The sequence below is a fragment of the Schistocerca cancellata genome, chromosome 9 (assembly GCF_023864275.1).
Source record: "Schistocerca cancellata isolate TAMUIC-IGC-003103 chromosome 9, iqSchCanc2.1, whole genome shotgun sequence".
Classification (NCBI taxonomy): domain Eukaryota; kingdom Metazoa; phylum Arthropoda; class Insecta; order Orthoptera; family Acrididae; genus Schistocerca; species Schistocerca cancellata.
In genome coordinates, this window is record NC_064634.1 from 254,430,465 (window position 1) to 254,456,626 (window position 26,162).

Sequence of the window (26,162 nt, forward strand, 5' to 3'; positions counted from 1 at the left end):
TGAGAAAAACACATTCTTATCAAGACCATCAATGTGAATTCTATTACCTTCATTCTGATCTTTTGTATTTCATTTGACAGCTAGTTGGCACTGGTAATGGACATGTCAGATCAGTCTGCATTAGCAGAATTGTATAATGCCTTATCAAAATTTATGATAAGACAGGACATGTTAGAAAGTAAAGAATGAATAATCTGTCCTTTTTGTCTTGTATAATGTTTTCCCATAAGTACTATAATATATTTTAATTTCTTCAAAACATAAACTTAGAGATCAAACGTCGTTATCAAATGATATTTGAATACTTCTTGCGATCAAAGAATGGTAGATTTACAGCAGTTTATAAACTTCTTGACTCTCAGCTGTTAAGGAAGATTTACGGTGGTGGTCGGTAGCAAAAATGATTTAGCACTGTCTAAAAAGATACGATAAACTCGAGGAAACAGTTTATTTTATATAATAAGATTCAAGCACTATCAACTTAAACAAAAAAAAAAAAAATATAAAATGTAAATGTGGAACTACTGCTTCCGAAAAAATTCTGTATCTTCTACAGAGAGACAGAATTTTACAATTTGAGAGTCTACGAAATTCTTCAATCAGCACCCTACTTAATTTAGAATTCAAATAACTTGTGATGTAACAAGACAATGGCAAATTGTAAACATTAAATTAATGTCTTATTGGAAAATATTCTGTTACAGTTCACAAAATGAATGTATCAGATTTTTAACTCTTTACATAGTTTTCAATAATAATATAACTGTAACATTGGGAAAGTTCTATCTACTACACAAATAAAATAAAGCTAATGGAGTGATTAATAATCTACTCAGTTTGAAATATGTGACTTCATATGACAAAATCTGAACTTGAGGTAAGCTAACGAAAATAGAGCCAGTGCTAAATAAAGCAACAAATACGAAAGATAGTTCAGAAGAAAGAACTTTCACTTTATCTTCCACCTCCCCCCCCCCCCCCCCAGCAAAATATGGTACTCAATTCAGATGTTCATGATTCTCACAAAATTTTTGTCTATATTTCTAAACATATTTGTTTCTCCAGCTTAACCTTAAGGAAATGTAGCTGGTAAGTACTGAATTATTTGGAAAAGAAAGGAATAAACAACTGTCAATGAATCATAATTGACATTTATCATTGATCTAAGGCTATATGTGTACATTTGCAGTGCTACAGCAGTTTTGATATTTGAGATCTTTTGGTAATTGGAGTAACATCAGAAAACTGCTTTACGATTGTACTTTCTTCTAAACAATCTTTATCTGAAAGGTAGGCTCAGAAAACAATACTACAAGTAGCAAACTATGGACATCAATACCCATTGCTCTTCAGTCCACAGAGCGCTTGTTCATTTGACCCAGTAGTGCGTAGTATGAGTATGAGGCATTCACCATCTGCAAGGAATGGAGGCAAAAAATGAGAGAATTAACACAGGAAATCAGTAAACATGATAAACCGCATTTGTTATAAATCAAATGACAGATAGACAAACCAGTGACTCCTCGAAGTTAGAGAACTCAAAAAAATTACTAGTAATATACTACTACATAAACAACTTAGGAGGCAGGTTCTTTATACCAAAACAAGAAAACAGTCTAGTGATCATGGGCTCTACAACGCTTACCTTAAGAGCAATGAGCACTTGTTCAGTAGACGTATGTTTCACAGTAGCAAATATGAAAAAGTACTAATAGCTATTAAGGTATGCACTTTCTATTCCATTTCTTCTTGTTTTGGCCCATACGCAGTAATATGATCACGGAAATCAGCAAAAGAACCCAAGTAAGTATCAAGTAATGTTTACAAAATATTAAAAAGGATGTTCATTAGAGCTTGCAATGTTTGGATGATATACGATTCATCATGTTTATCAGGTCAGAAGCAAGTTTTGAGATACGTTACAGAAATGGAGCTTTCACGTTCTGAGACTGCTAGATAATAAGCAGTATTATGTACTCTCAAACACCTTGCAACAAGTAGTGGAACTAGCAAGATATATTGCGAGCTAATGGATCTGACAAACACTGCAAGTCCATTAACTATAATCTCACTGTATATTTTGCTCTTTTCAAAATATGTCCAACAACCTCTTGTTGTTGTTGTTGTTGTTGTTGTGATCTTCAGTCCTGACACTGGTTTGATGCAGCTCTCCACGCTACTCTATCCTGTGAAACCTTCTTCATCTCCCAGTACCTACTGCAGCCTACGTCCTTCTGAATCTGCTTAGTGTATTCATCTCTTGGTCTCCCTCTACGATTTTTACCCTCCACGCTGCCCTCCAATACTAAATTGGTGATCCCTTGATGCCTCAGAACATGTCCTACCAACCGACCCCTTCTTCTGGTCAAGTTGTGCCACAAACTTCTCTTCTCCCCAATCCTATTCAATACTTCCTCATTAGTTATGTGGTCTACCCATCTAATCTTCAGCATTCTTCTGTAGCACCACATTTCGAAAGCTTCTATTCTCTTCTTGTCCAAACTATTTACGGTCCATGTTTCACTTCCATACATGGCTACACTCCATACAAATACTTTCAGAAACGACTTCCTGACACTTAAATATATACTCGATGTTAACAAATTTCTCTTCTTCAGAAACGCTTTCCTTGCCATTGCCAGTCTACATTTTATATCCTCTCTACTTCGGTCATCAGCAGTTATTTTGCTCTCCCCAAATAGCAAAACTCCTTTACTACTTTAAGTGTCTCATTTCCTAATCTAATTCCCTCAGCATCACCCGATTTAATTCGACTACATTCCATTATCCTCGTTTTGCTTTTGTTGATGTTCATCTTATACCTTTCTTTCAAGACACTGTCCATTCCGTTCAACTGCTCTTCCAAGTCCTTTGCTGTCTCTGACAGAATTACAATGTCATCTGCAAACCTCGAAGTTTTTATTTCTTCTCCATGGATTTTAATACCTACTCCGAACTTTTCGTTTGTTTCCTTTACTGCTTACTCAATATACAGATTGAATAAGATCGGGGAGAGGCTACAACCCTGTTTCACTCCCTTCTCAACCACTGCTTCCCTTTCACGCCCCTCGACTCTTATAACTGCCATCTGGTTTCTGTACAAGTTGTAAATAGCCTTTCGCTCCCTGTATTTTATCCCTGCCCCCTCCAGAATTTGAAAGAGAGTATTCCAGTCAACATTGTCAAAAGCTTTCTCTAAGTCTACAAATGCTAGAAACGTAGGTTTGCCTCTCCTTAATCTTTCTTCTAAGATAAGTCGTAGGGTCAGTATTGCGTCACGTGTTCCAACATTTCTACGGAATCCAAACTGATATTCCCCGAGGTCAGTTTCTACCAGTTTTTCCATTCGTCTGTAAAGAATTCGCGTTAGTATTTTGCAGTCGTGACTTATTAAACTGATAGTTCGGTAATTTTCACATTTGTCAACACCTGCTTTCTTTGGGATTGGAAACAACCTCTTAGGAAAGTACAGTATCGATATACAGTAAGGGACGACTCCGTAATTTGCACAAATCTGACATCATTGACTGTCTTAGGGGCTGGACCATGAATCTAAATATTTTTCAGTAAACTACTCAATAATAGAGCAAATACGCAATTGCACCTTACATCCAAATATAATGTTTGGGAAGTGCATATTACGCTTCCGTAGAGCTATTACTTATGACAGTTGCCTGTCGGTTGTGGGCCGAGGAACGACTTCCTTGGGCGAGTTAGAGAACTGACTACAATATCCTTTCTTATGCAAGAGCCCTACAACCAGTCCAATTAAAAATGGCGCAAGAGGAGGGGAGACAGAGATACATAGCGCTGTGTCATGGTGTAGACCTGGCGACGCCAGTTGTGACGTACGTAACTGCATGATCAAAACTAATTTGCCCCTTCTCATGGGCCATGAGCCGCTTGAATGATCGTAGCACATGGCTATCAGAGATATCAGATTACGCCAATCAGTTATTACCGTTGTGCATCTCAAAGGGTAACTCTGGCAGACAGAGAATGAATGGATTCAGGCTCGCGTTAGAAAATGTATTGTAACAGGACACATGGAAGTTTAGTCGTTGGTGTAATGATATGACAATGGGAACAACTGAATAATATACTGCTACCAGCTGCGTGACACGGAATTGGGGGGGGGGGGCACACAAAGTGCCACTAGCGTTACTATAGCATGTCATGGTAGAAGTAAATGGTGTACATAAACATATAACCGAACGGTCTATTGCTAACAGCCATCATTATGGGGTCCCGTATCGCAGTTACAACTCGGTGGCAGGTTGGTGTAGAGATTTCAGATGAAAATGAGAGCAGTTTCAAAAGTCTTTGGTATGGCTTGGAAAACCAAGTCAGACGAGACATAATATTTAGCTTGACTGCAGCGCTGGGAGTCGACTACCAATCGAATCTATGGCTTAAGGTAAGTCTCATTTACTGTTCTGTGTTAGTTGCACATTTTTAATTAGATTACATGCTTCCATCACTGGATCAGCTTCGGATCTAAGTACTTGAGTCAGCAACCTGTCTTGTCTCAGCAGAACCACATACCAGAGTACTCTAATCAGGGCGAACACAGGGCGAGGGTAGAGTTAGCAATAGTCGGTATTTCAGTTGTAAATTGCCATAGCTGTGTAGGGGAGAACCGGAGTTCTAAGCGCCAACAGAAATCACTGAAGCTGAATTGTAGGTACCGAAAGCTGAGTAAAGACGAGGGTAAGTTCAGCCGAAATTCTTACAAAGGACTTACCTGTGGTCAGAAAGAGTAAATTAAATACATTTGGTGGTTGCATGTCTGCTGTTGTTAGAAATAGTTTAATTTATAGGGAAACAGAAGTAGATAGTAAGGGTAGAGGTTACACTATAATTGGTTCATTTTATCGACCTCCCGCTCAGACAATTGAGTTGGTGAACAGGCCAAAAACAACTTGAGTGTCGTCTGAAGTAGATGCCTCACTCATACAGTTGTAGTTCGTGGTGACTCCAATCTACCCTCGATATGTTAGTGGAAATGCATGTTCAAAGCCTGTGGTAGGTACAAAACATCATAAGAAATTGTACTAAATGCTTTCCCCGAAAATTATTTTGAGCAGTTAGTTCAGGAGCCCACTCGAAGTGTAAATGGTTGCGAAAACGTACTTGACTTCTTGGCAGCAAATAATACTGAGCAAATAGACAGCGGCATGACGGATATAGGGAACAGCGACCACAAGATCATTGCAGCCAGGCTGACTACCGCTACTTCAACTCTACCAAAAGTAAGCGCAAAGTAAATTTCTTTATAAAAACACATAAAAATTCGATTGATGTCTTCGTAAGAGATAGTCACCAACCCTTCCTAACGAAGTATGTAAGTGAGCACAAGAGGTGCCTCACAATCAGAGAATTAGTATCTAAGGCAGTTGAGAGATCTATGCCTAATAAATTAATAAAATATGGTACTGACCCCATGTTGCACAAAACAGAACGCTGGTGAAGAAACAACGAATAAAGCATGTCAAATTTAAAAGAAACATGAAATCTCCAAGATACCAGATGTTTGGCTGAAGTACGGACTTCAATGTGAGATGCTTTTAACAGCTTCCACAATGAAATTCTTCCTCAAAATCTGCCAGAAAATCCAAAGCGATACTGATCGTATGTAAAAGAGACCAGTGGCATGACACAATCAATGCCAACACTGCATGATACCAATGGTAATATTAGTTATAACAGCCCCACTTAAGTGGTATTATTAAACAGAGTTTTATCGAAATTCCTTCACCACAGAGAAGGAAGCAAATATTCTAGAATTCTAATCAAGAACAACTGTCAACATGAGTAACTTAGAAGTATGATGTTAGGTAGAGCTCCGCTAACAGCTGGTGAATTGTTGTTTATTAAAACACAACCGGTTTCGCGGTTTAAAGCCGTATCATCAGTTGCAACCTACACGGTTAAAAGCAAATTATAGTATCACAACGTTTTGTGGATACTAAAACTAATAGAGGATTGTGTAAAATATAATCACAACGTTAAAACATCATAGGAATACCCATAGCTCCTAGTCCGAATTTACTCTTCAGAGAATCTCGTCAATACTATGATGAGAAAAAGAAGACGTGCTCCATTCTTTAAAATTTACCTGCGTGAAAAAAAAAATTTTTTTTATATACAGAGGCAGTCATGTAATCCAAAGAAATTTAAATTCTCAGCATTCCGAGCCATGTTAAACCGTATGTATGAAGTACCCTTACCAATGAAGTTCAAGGGGCTGAATATGAAATACAGTATACAGCGTATCAAAACGGTTACGATCCAAAATGTGTTACCTCAGTTAAGTAGCAGTATATTGAAGGAGAAGAATCTTTCCTCTCATAGTGGATCAGAAGCAGATTTTATAACGCTTAGTCCAGGCGAGGAGACAAAGGAACCCTCTATGTTTTGCAGAATACCGTATCTGGGTGCAATATCGGAAAAAAAATTGGCAGACATGAAATCTAATACACTATTCCACTGTATTTTACAATTTGGGAACCAGGCAGAAAACTCAGTCACAAGGAAAAAGCTGTGTTAAATACAGGGTAAAAATCGAAGCACAATGTCACCACATTTTATGGATATTAAAGTTAATAAAGGAATTTCTAAAATATACTCACAAGGTTAAAAGATAAGGCATACCGACTACCCCTAGTCAAAATTTAGTATCCAGAGAATTTTGTCAATACTATAGCAGGCGAAAGGTAAAGAAGACATACTCCATTGTTGAAAATTTGCGCGCAACTAATAAAAAAAGAAAATATTTTATGTTGAGAGGACGCTAAAAGTCTTTAAAAAGGTGCCGGATTAGTGATAAAAAATTGTCACTACGAACATTATCAGTCACGGCAGTATGCAAATTACTATGTGGAAAGTATCAGGTGGAAGTGTCTTACCGGTGTGACACCAGGGCAGCTCGGTGCACGAAAGACAACGAAAGGCTAGCTGACTGGCGGAACAGAAGCTATCCATGTGGACAGTGCGACTAGGACCGCTGGGTCGCTATCTTCATAAGCGAGAATAATATAGAATTTTATTACTTACTAACACCTAATCACACAAACAATCAAAACTAGCCAGAATGCTATGGTGCTTTAATTCCGACTAGTTATTCAACGTGAACTGTACGTTTTCGTTTTTATTTTTATTTCTAAAAATTTCTGGTTCCTGTAATACATTCAAAATATGTTTTTTTTAATTCTTAAGGGCTTTTGATGCTGTGCCCCTTCTCGCGCAAGCGCACTGTTATTGCAGATCGTTGGTTATTTAAGTTATTGCTGAAATCTTATTCGAAATAATCAACTGTTTTGTCCTATATATTTCTTAAGAAAAAAACGCACATCAAGGATGAGACAGATATAGTGGAAAAACGATTGACAAATCCTTCATTGTAGAAAGGGATTGTGCTGAAAAACAAATGTATTACTACAATAAAAATGCAGTCATTCACTGGAAGATCGAAACATCTTCACTTTGCTCTCTTACGTGGACCACTTACAGTAGCATTCTAAGAGCAAAACAATGTTAAAGCCTCTGGTAAAATTGCCAATAAGTAAATTAGATTTTTAACTAATAATTTAACAGAGCAATCACTTCCTGTACAAAGTTTCTTTTACTGGATTAGTGGCCAAAAGTCTACGTGTTTCACACAAACTAAATAGGCACAAAACGTAGCAGCTGTATTGTGAAACTGAAAAGAGTGCATTCCCTACTCAATCACTCAGTACAGGTGTCGAAACCAGTGTTACCGAGTATCGAAACGAACTATTGAGAAGGGAATTTCGGAATATTTGTGTGGGCAGCTGATAAATTTGTGTACAGATGCAGATATAATTTGGACTTTGCATGCAATTCTCAGAGTTATCCATAACTTGAAATTTGTATTACGGAAGAAGTCAGCTACTTATATGAGACTTACAGAGATTTGGCCAATAATCACAACCAAATAAAGGGAAACTGATGCCAAGAAATTGCCTTGTTGGAAAAGGCAAGTATGCATTGCAACAACAGTGCGTACGTACTGACCGAAAGAAAGGCTTCCCTGTTGATCGGGCAGACATGTCCGGCAGTGAGAATGAGTGGTTTCTGGGCGCGGTAGATGAGAATCCTGAGGGCGCGCTTGAAGCTCGTTCCCGCATCCACCCACGAGCAGCTATACGCTGCAGTCGAAACCGCCTCCGCCTGTTGACATCGGAACCACAGCACTGATACCTGTACATCCCTCTCTACTCGTGGTTCTTCTACTGCTATAGGGCAGCCTTTCCGCTTTATAGATGGTTACCAAAAAACCCAATAGACCTCGCTGACAAAATATATGGCAACAACTGCAAACTCTTCTATTACAGAAACAAGGGATTGTGAGTAGTGAGCACTTGCTGACTAGTTACATTGTTAGTAATTAATAAGTCAGGTTCATCGGAGAACAGACGGCGCCGAGTAGTGAACTTAAGTCCACTTTTGTGTAAATACGTCACAATAGTCATACTTTTATCTTTATGTATGTTTAGTTTAGAAAAGCTTACTACGTACGTCTGTGTTTTCTTGAACAATAAATTTTCTTTTGAAGATATTGCTTCGAGAAATACAGAGTTTCTTCTTTGCTCCTCTTCACTCATGTAATGTTTTGATTATGTCACACCAGCATCAGTGTGTTTCCTTTTGTTTTACTGACAAACAGTAAGTAAGTGTTGATGACCGTTTGTATGAATTCTGATTTATTTATTTATGAAATTCATCCTATTACTGAATGTATACCGAAAGGAAAAGAGGAACAACTTTTTTGCATCTTGACGTGGAGGGAAACTCCACCTGCAAACAATGGCAGTCTAATAAAACTGTAGGGGGAGACTATCAATATGATTTGATTGAACTAAGTATATCTAAAAGAGGAAGTGATAGTACGTTTTCAGGTCTCACAGTTCATAAATGTAAAGACTTTCTAAATAGCTGAGCAGAGGTTCAGTTGACAAAACTATTTATTGAATCAGCCTAGTCACACCATTGAAGCTATTTTTTTTTAACTTCGTGTCTCTTAAGCCAGTAAATGGGTTATGAGTTTTCTGCATTTTGAAATATGTGGAATTTAACAATAACGTTGAAAACAAAATATATGATCTTCAATGATTTTCATGTCTTCCGCTATATCCAATGGGTGTAATGTATTCGTGTTCAATATGAAGACCTAGAAGGAAAGTGTTCAAGTCTTTCCCTAGAGAAAAATGATTCCACTCAGATTTCTATCTGCATTAACCACTAACAGTTTTGTTGAAGTACCAGAAACGGCAGGGTAAAGAAACGATTACACACAAAATACGTGGGAAGTCTGCGAAGGAAAACAAGAAAAAACTCGAAAGTAAAAATTAATAGAATAGAGTTTAATGTGACGTATTCTCACCTGATCTTTTACTTGGTGAGCAGCCCAGCAATAAAGATAAACCTGGCCTCCCAGAATGGGAAGAAAAACGAGGCATTTAATTACTGCAGTGATGTCAGAGCTCTGTGAAAAAATAAATCATGGGAATCACACATCAAAAGAAGTTGCATAATATTGCCAACTACTGTATCTATTAGACTCAGTTGTGTATACCGTCACTAACGTGGGCAGGTAGTAAGCGTGAGTACACACGTAAAAAATGCAAAGTTATGGGAAAAATCAGCCTCGAGTTGCCAATGTTTCGCGCTGGCCTGTTGATGTAGAGATCTTCGTTATACAGGATGTCCCACTTACAGTGAATACCATTAAAATTGTATTTTCCTTCAAACATATCGGAAAGAGATTTGCCTTACATGGTAGTATGCAAAGAAGCAATAATTTCCTGTATAGTTAACAATCATAACTTTTATTCTCTACGCATAATCATAAGGAAGTGTTCTTCAAGTTTAATTAGACAGCTCTTGAAAAGGAGAAGATAATAAACTATCGCTAGTTAACGCCACATCAAAAAATAATTTTGGTATCAGCATAACAAAACACACATCAAGTACTATTACTAGTGAAAAATATTATGTCGAAATCGTCAGTCTGTAAACTGAGAGGGCTGTTAATGTCTAATACGTACATAAGAGTCTAAAAGGAGCTGTCACCAATGCTTGGGATAAAGATAACCCGCTTAGCAGCAGAACAGTTACTCCCCATCTCGCCCTCGCCTATTTATAGGCCCATTACATCTTCAAAATCTTAAAAGGATTTATGTGCCCACATTAGTCACTGAGTCACACACAGCGAAGAATATGAACTATAGTGCATGTGCTGAATTGTGTGCCAGAGAAGTTAACCAAAAATACCCACTTTACCATCAAAGTTAGTGAACAGCCATTGTCATGAAAAAGGAAGCTGCCAGGGTAGGCTGCCCACGTTATTCACAGTACTATTTCCATTTCTGAATCACATGCAAAAAATTAGGAGTGAGTGTTGGAATACTTTTTAGACTTTCACGTCTAGACAGCATTAGAATGGGAATTATATATATTTCCGTACACCATTTTAAAATGGTAGCATGTACTTTATGTGTGCTAAAATCATTTTGTGAAATTACAGTAATTATTTCGGTAAAATAAGGTTTTCTCAAATGTGAAAAAGTGTTGCAAGATCAACATGGTCAACTACGTAGAAAGAAATAATCTAGTGAGATTTGAGATTGTTGCGATCGAGAAAATCTTGTCAATAATGTGCTTAATAGTCTACGTTTTACATTATTGCTCAGTTACACACCAACAATTAGTAAGTGAAATTTAATTAAGTAGAATTATTACCAGAAACCAACTACAAATGAAAAACATTTTGAAATACAAGCTCTTGGTAACCAACACAAAGTTCCATTTTCAAGACAGGGAAAATTGTTAAGAAATTAAAGAAGCTCTGATAATTTTCGAATATCACGTGTTACATGGAAGAACTATTCCATATCAAGGCACGACTGAAAACATGTGACTTGATTGTACACCTGTTATGTGTTCAATTCTAAAAATAAACATAATTTTATTCAACATAAAACTTTGTAACAGAACATTTAGCAGTGTCCTCAAAGTAGCTATATTATACTACACAAAAATTAAATATCTAGAACTCATAACATTTACAAACGCTGCACTTAACAGAACTTCGTCCCTCACGACAAGAAAAACAGTAGAAAATGTCAGATACTCTCTACGGTGGTTTCTAGTGTACATCCCTTTATGTGATTTTAAAATCGATCACTAGATTCAAACACCGACCAGGAACCATTATGTGGACACTATCTTCAGGTATAACTGTCTACCTTCTCCACCTCTGTATGGTTGCCTAACTCATCTTCCAACCCCCTCCATGTGTTGGGCTGTAAACTCGGCCAACACGGCATGAAACGGCTCGTCCATTCAAACGACATTCTTTCATTGCTCCATAGTCCAAATTTAGTGGCGTCGACACCACGATTTCCTTTTACGGGCATTTGAATCGTTGTACAGGCCATATTCGGCCAGAAACTATCAAAGTAGGAAGTAGATTACAGCAGAGTTAGTTGCAGGCGTGGGCAAATGTTATGCTTTGCAAAACACAACGCAGCTCGGCATATTCCTAGGCAAGCTGGCAAGGCGAGCTGTAGAAATAGCTGACACAGGAGCACCTAATCGAAAGAGGATGGAAGCCTTTCAACGTCGGCACCCTTGGAAACGTTTAGTGTACGTGCCGAAAGTCATGGTGAAGCCCGAGCATTGCGAGAGAAGGGAAAGCACCTAAAGGGACGTGACAGCGATCGGATTGAAAGCTTACTTTAGCAATTAGAGATTTGTTTCTCCCGTAAATGCCATTGCCAGCAACGCATATTACGCAGTACCGAAAAGGAAATGAATCACTTATTTACCGAAAACCATACGGAGCTGTGAGTTACATGCAGCCAATTCTGGAACAATTTATCGATCAGCAGGGTAGGATTACTAAGGAGATTAATAGCCTATGGGGGGCTGGAACTGTCGTCGTGACTAAGAAATCAGTGGATGAATCACAGAAGTATAGGTTTTGTTGTGATTATTGACATCTGAATGCCGAGACTATAGCGGATGCCTACTCTTTGCCGGAAATGACAGAAATTATAGACTGTTTGGGCCAGTGCAACTGTTTTTCAACGATGGAGTCAAGGAGTGGCTACCATCAGCTAAGAAGCCTCTCCAGAAGCGCAACCAAAAACAGCATTTACTTCACCATGAGGTCATTATCAACATAAGAGTTTACTTTTAGGATTTAAGAACGCACCTACGGCATTTCAGCGATTAGAGTTCTCAGAGGATTGAAACCACTGAAATGCCTGATATATCTTGATGGGATTGTTTATGCGAATAACTTGGAACAGCGCACACAAAGATTAAGGGAAGTATTCGTGCGACTGGGGGCAGCGAATTTAACATTGAGTACAGGGAACTGGAATTTCGTATTTTAAGAGCTTTCATATCTTGGTCAAATAATTAGTAAGAGTGCGGTTACGACAGACCAGAAATTTGTTGTACTCTGTCTTCCACAAAGTAACAGTAGTAGTAGCCGTGGTCTAGACGCCGGCACTGTAACTGAGTGAATGGATCAACGATGACCTTCAACGGGTGTCATGGGACGTCCGCCCCGATCAAATACAGTTGAGCAATAACGAAAAACATGAGGTAAAAGAAAGTCGCAGCGTCTTTGATTAGTAATCAAAACTTCATCGGTCCCAACTTCGAGACGTACTACTGCCTAACTTTTTATTAGTAATCAGCACTGGCGGCCGAAGACTTTCGGCATAAGAAGTCACCCTCATTCTGCCAACGGCCTCGTCAAAGAGGGCGGAGGAGCGGACAGACGTTTAGGGCACTCTCTTGTCCTTGGGCGTGGAAACCGCCCCAAAAAACGGACCAATTAGCAATGATCAACGGCATGGGAATGCAGAAGACAATGGAAACCACTGTGTTAATGACACATAACGTGCATCCACTGGACATGTAGCCTGTGTGTCATGGTGATCTCTCCATTGGCATAAGATTCCGGAACCCCATTCGGATTTCCGGGAGGGAATTGGCAAGGCAGAAGTTAGCATGAGAAAAAGATGAAATAACCAACTAAAGGACAACGTTCTACGACTCTGAGTGTGGAATGTCACGAGGTTGAACATCATAGGGAAGCTGCAAAATCTGAAAAGGGAAATGCAAAGGCTCAGTCTAGATACAGTAGGGGTAGTGAAGAGAAATGGAAAGAAGGCAAGGATTTCTGGTCAGATGAGTATAGGGTAATATAAACAGAAGCGGTAAATGGTACAACGGGAATAGGATTCGATGTGAATAGGAAGATAGGGCAGAGAGTGTGTTACTGTGAACAGTTTAGTGACAGGGCTGTTGTGATCAGAATCGACAGCAAACCAACACCGACGATGATAGTTCTGGTATTCATGCCGACGTCGCAAGCTAAAGATGAAGAGATGGAGAAAGTATATGAGGATATTGAAAGGGAAATACAATACGCAAAGGGAGATGAGAGTCTAATAGTCATGGGGGACTGGAATGCAGTTGTACGAGAAGGAGTAGAAGAAAAGGTTACAGGAGAATGTGGGTTTGGAACAAGAAATGAGAGAGGAGCAAGACAAGCTGAGTTCTGTAATGAATTTGAGCTATAATAGCGAATAATCTGTTCAACAGTCACAAGAGCAGGATGTATGGGGAAAAGACCGGGTGATACGTGAATATTTCAGTTAGATTAATCACGTTCAGACAGAGCTTTCGAAATCAGATACGGGATTATAAGGTGTACCCAGGAGTAGATATAGACTCCGATCACAATATAGTAGCGATGAAGAGTAGGCTGAATTTTAAGAGATTAGTCAAGAAGAATCGATACGCAGAGAAGTGGGAGTGGGATACGGAAGTACTAAGGAATGATGAGATACGCTTGAAGTTCTCTAATGCTCAGAAATAAGGAATAGCTCAGACAGTATAGCTGAACAAGAATGAACACCTCTAAGAAGGGCAATCACAGAATTTGCAAAGAAAAACATAGGTACAAATAAGGTAATAGCTAAGGAAACATGGGTGAAAGAAGAAATACTTCAGTTTATAGATGAAAGAAGGAAGTACAAAAACATTCAGGGAAATTCGGGAAAAGAGAGATACTAATCACTGAGGAATGAAACAAATAGGAAGCGCAGGAAAGCTAATACGAAATGGCTGCATGAAAACTGTAAAGAAATCGAAAAAGAAATGATTGTCTGAAGAACTGACTAGGCTGATAACATTAAGAGTGCAACGGGAATTTCACTGTTAAATGCAGAGGAGAGGGAGGGTATGTGGAAAGAGTACATTGAAGCGTCTATGAGGGGGGAAGATTTGTCTGATGTGATAGAAGGTGAAACCGGAGTCGATTTAGAATGGATAGGGGATCCAGTATTAGAATGAGAAAATAAGGCAGGAGAGGTAAATAACATTCTACCAAAATTTCTAATATCATTGGGAGAAGTGGCAAAAAACGACTATTCACATTAGTGTGCAGAATGTATGAATCTGGCGATATACAGAGCTGGAAAGTGCGAGAATTATCGCACAGTCGGCTTAAAAGCTCATGCATCCAAGTTGCTGACAAGAATAATATACAGAAGGATGGAAACGAAAATCGAGGATGTGTTAGATGATCAGTTTGGCTTTAGGAAAGGTAAAGGCACTACAGGGGCAATTTGACGTTGCGTTAATAATGGAAGCAAGATTACAGAAAAATCAAGTCACGTTCATAGGGTTTGTCGACCTGGCAAAAGCGTTCGATAATGAGTAAAATGTTGTAATATTTTCGAAATTCTGAGAAAAATAGGGGTATGCTATAGGGAGACACGGGTAATGTACAATATGCAGAAGAGCCACGAGGGAATAGTAGGACAGTACGACCAAGAATGAAGTGCTCGGATCAAAAAGGATGTAAGAGAGGGGTGTAGTCTGGACAGTACGACCAAGAACGAAGTGAGCGGATGAAAATGGGTGTAAGAGAGGGGTGTAGTCTTTCGTCTCTACTGTTCGATCTGTACATCGAAGAATCAATAACGGAAGTAAAAGAAAGGTTGAGCGGTGGAATTAAAATTCAAGGCAACATTATATCAATGATACGATCAGCTGATGACATTGCTGTCCTGAGTGAAAGTGAAGAAGAATTGCGCGATCTGCTCAATGAAATAGTCTAACGAGTACAGAATATGTATTGAGAGTAAATAGAAGAAAAAATTAAGTAATGTGAAGTAGCAGAAATGAGAAAACGAGAAACTTAACATTAGGATTGATGGCCACTAAATTGTTAAAGTTGAGGAACTCTGCTATCTGGGCAGAAAAGTAAACAAAGACGCACGGAGCAAGGAGGAGTTAAAAGCAGACTAGCATTGGCGGAAAGGGCATTCCTGGCCAAGAGAAGTGTATTAGTATCAAACATAGACATTAATTTGATGAAGAAGTTTCTGAGAATGTGCATTTGAGCACATCATTGTATGATAGTGAAACTTAGACTGTGGGAAACCCGGAACAGTAGAGATTCGAAGCATCTGAGATGTGGTGCTACAGATGAATGTTGAAACTTAGGTGGCCTGATAAGGTAAGGAATGGGGATAAAGTAAAGAATGGCAACTGCAGCATTGGAGACATCAGCTGTGCGTCGGCCGCTGCTGTCTTGTGGTGTTGTACTACCGCTTGGTCCATCGCGCTGTATCGGCATTGCAAGACGTCACATAAACACACGCACAGACACACACACGCACACGAACAAACACACACACACACGTTGGAGGTAACTGAAAGCCTCAGCCACACTGTCGCTGCTTGTAATGAATCATGGTGGAGGGCCGTCATAAAGAAACTTGGAAAGCATAAAACTAATACTGACTCCATTCCTATCGCAGCATAGGTTTTTGAAATACACCTCACCCTGCAGTATTCATCCTGCAGTACCCTGCTTCTCTAACTCACCTTATAGTGTTAGGTTACTGGTAGGGTTCGTGGGTGCATATTCTGTTCTGCAGTGACTTTTGCGTCGAAGTCTTATTTTTCGTCACAATCGCCTTCATTAACAGCCCATATCTATCATTCAACACACTTTTGTCCTTTACAAATATCGAAACACAGGTCAAGGGCTAATAAACCTTTATTTGCAACTGGTTGTCTGATTCTTCAACCTCTTCAGATTTACACAGTTGCCATGTTTAAGACGTTTGCCCATGTTGTGATTTAAAGGATGATGTTTCTCCAGTTTTCCCGAATGCGGTATAAGTCTTTGATTACCCAGGTTCGAATTCACTTAGCACAGACAGTATGCACTTACACCTACATAGAACATTGTTCTGAACACGACTGGCACTTACAACGTATTGAAGACTTTGGGCAGGTACAGCTGATGCTCAAATACAACAGCGAAACCCTCAGGCTTAGCTATCAACTGCATTTGTTCTCAAGTGTGCATTGTTTTTACTCACGGTGTTTACGTAATTTTGTCCAACACCTATGCAGTGCAGCTTTAAAATTCTTGAAGCAGAGCTTGGTATCTGAGGCAATGGACACTCCTACGGAACTTAGGCACAAGCTTTTCACATGACACTGCCACCGTGTCTATGGTGAACGATTAGTACCTCGATTCGGGGAAAAGCGACACTGGTGTAGTCAACTGCCGTGAGAAATAGGGTGCTCGTGACAAGGGGTAACCGACGGTTACTATGGGTTATGATAGTGGTTAGATGAGCCACAGTGCACAAATTGTTCCGCAGTCCAGCAACCAAACAGGACATAACAGTCCAATGATACATCATCCTTATAGGGGACCAACGTACTGTTCCACATGTGAGCGAGTGAGGAGTCGTAGTCTTGAGACAACGGACTAGTACTCGAGAGGAGGGCGGTTCTCATCCTCCTCTAGCAATCCTGGTTTAGGTTTCCCCTATTTCCGTAAATCACTTATTAGTGGTTCCTTTGCAAGCGGAGAGCCGCTTTTCTTCCCCAACCTTCCGAATCGGAACTTGTTTTCCGTGTGTAGCAACCTTGTCGAACCCCAATCTTCCTTCCTTCCTTCTCCGCATGTGTGCATCCACGTGCCACACCTTAAGTGGCACAAAGATTGGGTTGAGGAAACAAATATCGCCACTGTAAGCACGAAGCATGGGAAAACAGTAGTCCCAACTGATGGCTCACAGTACACTCTGGTACACATTTATGGCGGCATGTGAGTACGTCGAAAGCCACGTAAGGTGATTCACCTTACCTGCTGAATAGTGATGGACATGATCTCATATGGTTCTTGGTATGTCTGCCTTCGTCTCAACCAAGTGAACGGTACTGGCCCTTATTGTACGAATATGACGATCTATCTGTTCACCTATAACAATTTGCAGTCAACGTGTACCTACTGCGGCTATGCATCATCTCATCACTCTTGAATCACACCACAACAATTTGAAGAAAATTCCACACATTTACAAGTGTCTGTTTGGTCCTCCAGGCTACTTGACCTCAGTCACGCTAAGCATATCCGAGACTCCCTGAGCGAAATGAGATTTTTCTTACCCAGCTCCGACGTATTTTATCCGATGTTTTTATTTCATACCCCTCGCCCACACGTCCGGTATGTAGTGTATATAATTTTTAGTGTACACAGAAGCTTTGATAGACGCAAATGATCAGTATTCCGCACACTATTTTCATGTTGTCTCTTTGGAGTATAAGCAAGCCTTTGACAACCGTAGTTCTGTGTTGCTTTTGTTTTGCATGTTGAAATTCCGGTTGTTAAGGGTTTATTTATCGACTGTCATTTTTTATTTGTAGTTAACTGTTCCTATTTGAGTCATATTGTCATTTTGTAATCTGGAGATAGTGAGTGGGGTTGCGGACGCTAGAAAATGGATTACGAAGTGGAGAAATCGGAACATGTCCGACATATTCTTCAAAAAAAAAATGGTTCAAATGGCTCTGAGCACTTCGGGACTCAACTGCTGTGGTCATAAGTCCCCTAGAACTTAGAACTACTTAAACCTAACTAAACTAAGGACATCAAACACATCCAAGCCCGAGGCAGGATTCGAACCTGCGACCGTAGCGGTCGTGCGGTTCCATACTGTAGCGCCTTTAACCGCTCGGCCACTCCGGCTGGCGAGACATATTCTTCTGCTTGACTTCAGTAGAAGGTGACAGCAACGGGTGTAGCCAGGAACATTGGCGTCGAGTATGGAGATAGCGCCATTGGACAGAGGGCGGCAAGAATATGGTTCTCTCGTCATAAGTAGGATCGTTTTGACGTTAGTAACTTTCCACGTTCAGGAAGACCTTCGGGGCTCGGTTAAGGTCGTTGAAACGCATTAATCACCAATGATCCACCTCAGTGTACTCGAGAACTGGCAAATGTAATGAACTGTTCTCATTCCATCATAGTGCGACATTTGCAATGGGGTAGGTTAAAAAAAAAAACGAGTGCATTGGTGCCGCAAGTTACAAAAAATCAACAGGCAGCCACATGTGCATCTCTTCTCGCACGTCATCAATTGTCTCGTGAGCAACATTGACCATCCCTGTCCTGTATCGTTAGTGACGACGAGAAATGATGTCTTTATGTTAACATAAGGAAAAGAAAGGAATGTTTGAACCAGAACAAAGCAGCAACTTCCCGTACAAAGACCTACGCCCATCCACAAAAGGTAATGGCATGTGGTGGAATGGCGATGGTGTGGTGTGCTAAGATTGCTTCCCCGAAGTGTAACCATTACTGCTGAAAGTTATTTTAATCAACTTCAGGCACAGTCTAAGAACAGCGACCTGTAAGACTGCGTGAAGTGATGCTATTCCACGATAACGCCCGCCCACATTCTGTCAGACTGACAAAAAGCACAGTACAAGAGTTGAGTTGCGAAGACATTCCGAACCTGATGTTGCCCCGTCTGATTTTCACCGTTTCCTCTCTCTATCGAACAACCATCAAGGAACTTCCTTTCCGGATGAAAATGCGCTCCGAACATGGCTCAACGAGTTCTTCGCCTCATACCACCTGATTTCTACAGTCGCTGAATCTGAAGGTACCCCAGAGTTGGCAAACTGTTGTAAATAATGAAGGAAAATATCTTACAAATGAATAAAGTCTACTTTATGTGTACCTGTTGTGTTTATTATACTCAACGAAAAAAAAAACGCAGCAAACTTATGCACCAACCAAATACAGATTAATGTCGCCGTTATTAGGTGGTCATGAAGTCTTATTGAAACGGTACAGCAGTGTCCGCTCTATAAGCAGCAGGTTTCGCTGCTCGCTCGCACCGGGAAATAGAAGCAGAGGCGGCTCCGCAGCCAATTTTATTACATGACGCGGCCGGCCGCGGGTGCAACAGAACCCATGTGGACGGGTGGAAAGAAATGTGTCAGGCTTCATAATACGTATTTATATGTGTCGTGTATTATGCATTTCTTGTACGTGGATGTGAATTTGCACATGAACTTTCCTAATCCTCCTCACACCTTTCCGTAAAGCGTGGCCAAATCTCTGATGGGAAGTAGTTCTGTAGTATAGTAGTGCCAACCTTACTCCTGGCTAGGGGATGAGAGAGACAGCACAGGCAGGTAAAAGTCAAAGACTTTCCAGTGTCATAAGATTTGTGGTGGAGAGGTTGGTCACGGCCAAGTGGTTCGACCACCCCCTCCACCGGGGCCCAGGTGTTACAGAAGACGGGTAACTGAGCAGACGTGCCCTCAGCGCGTCTGTCTCAATGTTCACGCATGGAAGAGAGGTATTTGAATATTTGTACTAAATCTTTTATTTCCAACTGCGGATTGTGTAAGGTAATGAATGTGCCCGTTTAATCCCGGAAATTTGACCCCCTGTGTTAAAGTATCTGGTCCCCAGTTTGCCCATTATCCTCCTCACATAGTGAATGTCCTATGTAAAATATTGGGAGACTTTGGTGGTATACATTTGGCCAACGCAATTCCGTCTTACCCGTAGAAATGTGCGTGCAGCTTAGTATACAATACACCCGAGCTATTGTAAAATTGTAATATCTGTAAACTGAAACAATTGCTGCTATCGCTGTAAAGTCGAGTGATAATGTTTAAAATAAATAGGTAATCAACTATCATCAATCTTTAACATACCTTAAAAATCACAAAGAAGTCAAGTTAAAGGAATTTATTTAAAATAAAAGCTATAGAATGCAGGGACCCACACATCAGCGTGTGAGCCCTCCAGCCCCTTGCCTAGTATCGTACAGAAAGGACACGCTCTCTAGGTAGCGCTCTCAAGCTCCTCTCCCCAGTTATCCGTTGCGCAATTTTGATTCAGGGCTTGACCGCATCAACTTTCATCTGGCGTCCCTAGGCAAGGAGGCAAGACGGTAAACTTTCAATGTATCATTTGACGGTTACAATGTTTGTATACAATGTCCGTATTCTCATAACACAATGTCCTGAAAGAACAGATATTGTCACTGATGGTTACAGTTGTGGTACACGTTACGAAATAGATTCACATTCCGTGACTACGCATTATCCTTAGTTGTTTGCGATACGCAAAAGTCTGTGTCGGACAAAGATTTCTCGTTTATCACTACCGGTCGTCTGAACCACTCCAGGAACGATTCAAACTTCCATGTCTCAATTTTATTTTTGTTTTTCAAGAAACAGTAGTCATAAGTTGAGTTTAAGAGATGTGATGTCAGCATACCACCTACACTGTGCTTACAATTCATTGCCCTTCAGCCAAACGATTTTAAAAATTTCAAACATAGTAAAATATGCAACTTTGAACACTTTAAAGAAAGGCATCAGGTCGACAAAAATTTCATTCAAAGTAACCGTTATAATATTAAACAGTTTAAGGTTATATAGCTCTCTTTTGTCATTTTCATTAATGCACTGCTCCAAAATCAAAGCAACAAACTGCTATTTCCCCGTCCTGTGTCTAATTCACGACATAATCATATAAACTGTCAACAGATGTCCGTACGATCGTGTTCTGCACGGAAGATGGCATTCGGTCAACGGAAAACCACGCCAACGATAACGTCAGAGCACCTTTCAAACGAACTAGTGTTTGCAGGGTCGTCCGACATCCAAAATCGCTGTGTACACAGTCACAAACGGTGCAATATGGCACAGAGAAGAAGCCTACCAGACTCTCTGCGGTGGAGGGCTATAAGAAGAACGGGAGCAACACAGTCGCAAACTCATGTGGCCCGACGGCTTTGCGTGAATCGTTTTGCTATTTCTCGGGTGAGGAGACATTTTATGGACACCGAAACTATATCCCGAAGACCAGGGCAGGGCCGAACACGTGAGACATCAAAAAGAGAGAACCATTGTTTGGCTGCAAGGGCACGACGGTACCGCCTTTGCATTATGCAGTAAGTGGCGTCTGACCTCGCAGCATTCACTGGACTTGTTGTGTCGAGGCAAACGGTGTAGAGAAGGCTTCAACAGAGTTGCCTTTATTGTCGGAGACCTGCTATGTGTGCGCCTCTGACACGTCTTTACAGAAGGGAACGTCTAGAGTGCAGTAGTCAACAGGCCTCCTGGGCAGTCGAACAGTGGGCCAACATTCTTTTCACAAAAGAGTCCGATTTGGTCTCGAGAATGTTTCTCGACGGATTCGCATCTGAGGGAACGTAGAACACAATTTCGAGACCCGAACATTCTGGAAAGAGACCGATATCGAAGAAGATCACTAATGGTGTGGACAGGGATTATATGACCACTCGAACACCCCATCATGAAATTTTACGGGTGAATAGCAAGGTTTAACTGCTGTCAAGTATCGTGACGAGGTCTTAGGACACCATGTACCGTTGCTTCGAAGTGCTGTGCGCTCACACTTCGTACTGATGGACGACAGTTCTCGACCTCATAGAGCACAAGTGGTCGATGTTTTCTTGGAAAAAGGAAAATACTGCAAGCAAAACGTGACCTGCTAGCTCTCCCGATTTTGATCCCATGGAGCATTAGGCAGATGGGTTGCATCACGTCAGCATCCACCAACCACTCTCCACGACTTGTGAGCAGCTCCGCAGAAAGAGTTTGCATTTTTGCCTCAACGTGATACTGATGATGTAATTCAGAGCATGCTAAGTCGTTGTCAGGCCTGAATTGGTGCCAGACGTGGTCACATTAACCAGACGTCGGAATGTGCGAGCAAATCATGTAAGTCGGAAAAAACGAAGCACATTCTCGTCTACTGTTATGCATGTTGCAGTTAATTACCTTCTGTGTTCTTCACATTGTTTCTACTTTGCTATCACCAGTTTGTACTGTTTTGTGGCAATATAGAGGCAAGTTAATAAAATTTCCGATCGTTGCTTCAATTTTTGACAACAGTATCCTTTTATCATCTTTTATGTATTTTACTAAACGTCACATATCAATGCATCGTTTTTGCTCCGTTACATAGGGCTATTTTTTACTTTTTTTTGTCTGCTGACATTGATATTTCGATTTTTCCTTTGACTGCTAAAGATTATACAGGTTACTGTGACAGAGATTTTATCGATATGTCATCTCATTTTGTCTACTAAAGTTTTGTTGTATTTTATAGCCATGCATACTAAGTTTTACGTCTGTTACTGTGTGACCAATATTCTTGAGAACTATCTTCATTCTTCATATCTCTATGGGGCCCAAAAACTGTTACACGGTCGTCACTGAAAAATTCGATGTAACATTTCTGTCGCTGCAGCTCCATTTTATGTTGCCTTGTCGGCGATTTATCGTACTTTGTACATCGTCATGATCACTAGCGGCGTCTACCCACCAAATTAATGGATCGTCGTGTCTACAGCAACGACCGGTGGCTCTTACATCTCTGGTTCTACATCTACATCTACATACATACTCCGCAATCCACCATACGGTGCATGGCGGAGGGTACCTCGCACCATAACTAGCATCTTCTCTCCCTGTTCCACTCCCAAACAGAACGAGGGAGAAATGACTGCCTATATGCCTCTGTACGAGCCCTAATCTCTCTTATCTTATCTTTGTGGTCTTTCCGCGAAATATAAGTTGGTGGCAGTAAAATTGTACTGCAGTCACCCTCAAAAGCTGGTTCTCTAAATTTCCTCAGTAGCGACTCACGAAAAGACGCCTCCTTTCCTCCAGAGACTCCCACCCGAGTTCCTGAAGCATTTCCGTAACACTCGCGTGATGATCAAACCTACCAGTAACAAATCTAGCAGCCCGCCTCTGAATTGCTTCTATGTCCTCCCTCAATCCGACCTGATAGGGAGGGATCCCAAACGCTCGAGCAGGACTCAAGAATAGGTCGTATTAGTGTTTTATAAGCGGTCTCCTTTACAGATGGACCACATCTTCCCAAAATTCTACCAATGAACCGAAGACGACTACCGCCTTCCCCACAACTGCCAATACATGCTTGTCCCACTTCATATCGCTCTGCAATGTTACGCCTAAATATTTAATCGACGTGACAGTGTCAAGCGCTACACTACTGATGGAGTATTCAAACATTACGGGATTCTTTTTCCTATTCATCTGCATTAATTTACATTGATCTATATTTAGAGTTAGCTGCCATTCTTTACACCAATCACAAATCCTGTCTAAGTCATCTTGTATCCTCCTACAGTCACTCAACGACGACACCTTCCCGTACACCACAGCATCATCAGCAAATAGCCGCACATTGCTATCCACCCTATCCAAAAGCTCATTTAGGTAGATAGAAAACAACAGCGGACCTACCACACTTCCCTGGGGCACTCCAAATGATACACTCACCTCCGATGAACACTCACCATCGAGGACAACGTACTGGGTTCTATTACTTAAGAAGTCTACCATGTGTTTGCTTCAGACGGTTTGCATCGATCCTCTGCTCTCTGTTTCTGTGGCAGCCAACGATATCCCCCAAGTTTATCTTTGCTGCCGTTGTACTCGACGGGGCCGGCCGCTGTGATCGTGCGGTTCTAGGCACTTCAGTGCGGAACCACGCGGCTGCTACGGTCGCAGGTTCGAATCCTGCCTCTGTCACGAATGTGTGTTATGTTCTTAGGTTTGTTAGGTTTAAGTAGTTCTAATTTCTAGGGGACTGATGACCTCAGATGTTAAGTCTCATAGTGCTTAGAGCCATTTGAACCATTTTGTAATCATCTCTGCTGTTGTCCAACTTTCTTATAACGACAATTTCCACACCACTCTGTAGCCCGCATCTTGTTATAGTTGTGTACAAAGTCCTACACAGCATATTAACTGGTATCAAAATTAAAGCAACAAAGTGCTATTTCTCCGTCCTGTGTCTAATTAACAATATAATCATAAAAACTGTCAAGAGATGTCGTTAGGATCGTGTTCTGCACGGAAGATGGCATTCCGATCAGCGGACAACCACACCAGCAATAACGGCAGGACACCTATCAAGTGGGCTACTGTTTGCCGGGTAGACCCACACCCACAATCGCTGTGTACACAATCACAGAAGGTGCAGGATGACACAGAGAAAACAACTACAGGCTCTCTGCTGTGGAGGGCGATAGGAAGAATGGAAGCAGAAGAGTCGCAAACTGATGTGGCTCGATGGGTTAATGTAAATCGTTCTCTTGTTTCTTGGATGAGGCGACAGTTTATAGAGACCGAAACGGTATCCCGGAAACCAGGAGAGGCCAATCATGTGTGACATCAGAAAGAGTGTACCGTTATTTGGCTGTAAGGGCACGACGGTACCGCCTTAGTACTGCACTGCAACTGGCATCTGACGTCACAGCATCCCCCGGATGTGTTGTATCGAGACAAACGCTGTACAGAAGGCTTCAGCAGAGTGACATTTATTGTTGTAGACATGCTTTCTTCTTACCTATGACGTGTCTTCGAAGAAGGGAATTTTAGTATGCAGTAGTCAACATGCCAGCTGAACGGTCGAATGGTTGGTCAACGTTTTTTACACAGATGAGTACCGATTTCGCCCGGAGAGTGATTCGCGACGGATTCGCGTCTGGGGTACCCGTGGAACACGATTTCGGGACCCAGACATTATGGCAAGACATCGATATCGAGGATGGTGTGGGCGGCGATTACGCTGGCTACTCAAACACCTCTTCACGAAATTGTGCGGGTGAATCAGTAAGATTTAACTGCTGTCAGGTACCGTGAGGAGATCTTGGGTTCTCATGCGCAGTTCTTGCGAGGTGCTGAGGGCCCAGACTTCGCATTGGTGAACGATAATGATTGACTCCATAGAGCATGGGTGGTTGATGTTTGTTTGGAAACGGAAGACATTGCACGTATGGCGTGGCCTGGTCACTTTCGCGATTTGAATCCTGTAGAGCATGCCTGAGATGCATTAGGGAGACGGGTTGCATTATGCCAGCATTCACCAACCACCCTCCAAGACTGGTGAGCCACCGTGCAGGAAGAATGGGTATTATTGCCTCAGCATGGCGCTGATGACATCATTCACAGCATGTCCCGTTGATGTCAGGCTTGTACGGTGTCAGAGTTGGTCACACCCCATTCTGAGCATATTAAGCAGTTGTCAGACTATGTGTGCAAATTCTTTAAGTTGGAAAAAAGACGAAGAACATTTTTGTCCATCGTTATGCATGTTGCAGTTGATTATGTTCTGTATTCTTTACATTGTTTCCACTTTACTATCACTTGTTTGTACTGTTTTGTGGCAAAATAAATGCAGCCTTGAAAAATTTAAGTTTCTGCCTTAATTTTGGTCAACAGTGTATTAGTAAGGTCCCAGCGCCATAGTAAGTCCTATGGAGTAGATAATCTACAAAAATACGTATTTCCTAGATGTAGTACGATGTGGTGAAGAATGTTCCTGTAAAATCTATGAAGAAGGGTAAAAAACAATGAAGAGGAATTTTACATAATGTCACAGTGAATAAAAATGAGATGTAACAGGCACACATCGAACGTCGTCATGTAGCGGTGAACACGTCCTATCACATGCTGTACAGCTTACGGTCCACCAGCTAAAATATTTTGACCACCATAACGACACTGCATCAAGGAAAATGGGAAGCCGTGCATGGGTTCCCGTTAAAACCTAGGAAACAACATGATACTACAGGTAGCGTAGTCCATGACCTAAATGTTTAACTAGCAACGCAAATAACTTGCACATGGGATGAAAATTAGATGGACGAAATAGGATAACACTATCGTGTAGTGCAGGAACGTCAATAAGTAAACTAAATCGTACTGAC

The 26,162-nt window shown here is 41.0% G+C and overlaps 1 protein-coding gene across 1 annotated transcript in view; it reads right to left on the bottom strand.

Annotated features, from left to right (window-relative positions):
* Positions 1-320: 320 nt before the first annotated feature.
* Positions 321-26,162, bottom strand: part of LOC126100651 (odorant receptor Or2-like) — a 44,647-nt gene continuing 18,805 nt past the window's right edge. The window contains exons 3-5 of the mRNA XM_049911277.1: positions 9,407-9,508; positions 8,038-8,193; positions 321-1,415 (exon numbers count right to left, since the gene is read on the bottom strand). Of these exons, the coding sequence (XP_049767234.1) occupies positions 1,350-1,415; positions 8,038-8,193; positions 9,407-9,508 (324 nt within the window). The 3' untranslated portion in view covers positions 321-1,349. The remainder of the gene's footprint in view (positions 1,416-8,037; positions 8,194-9,406; positions 9,509-26,162) is intronic.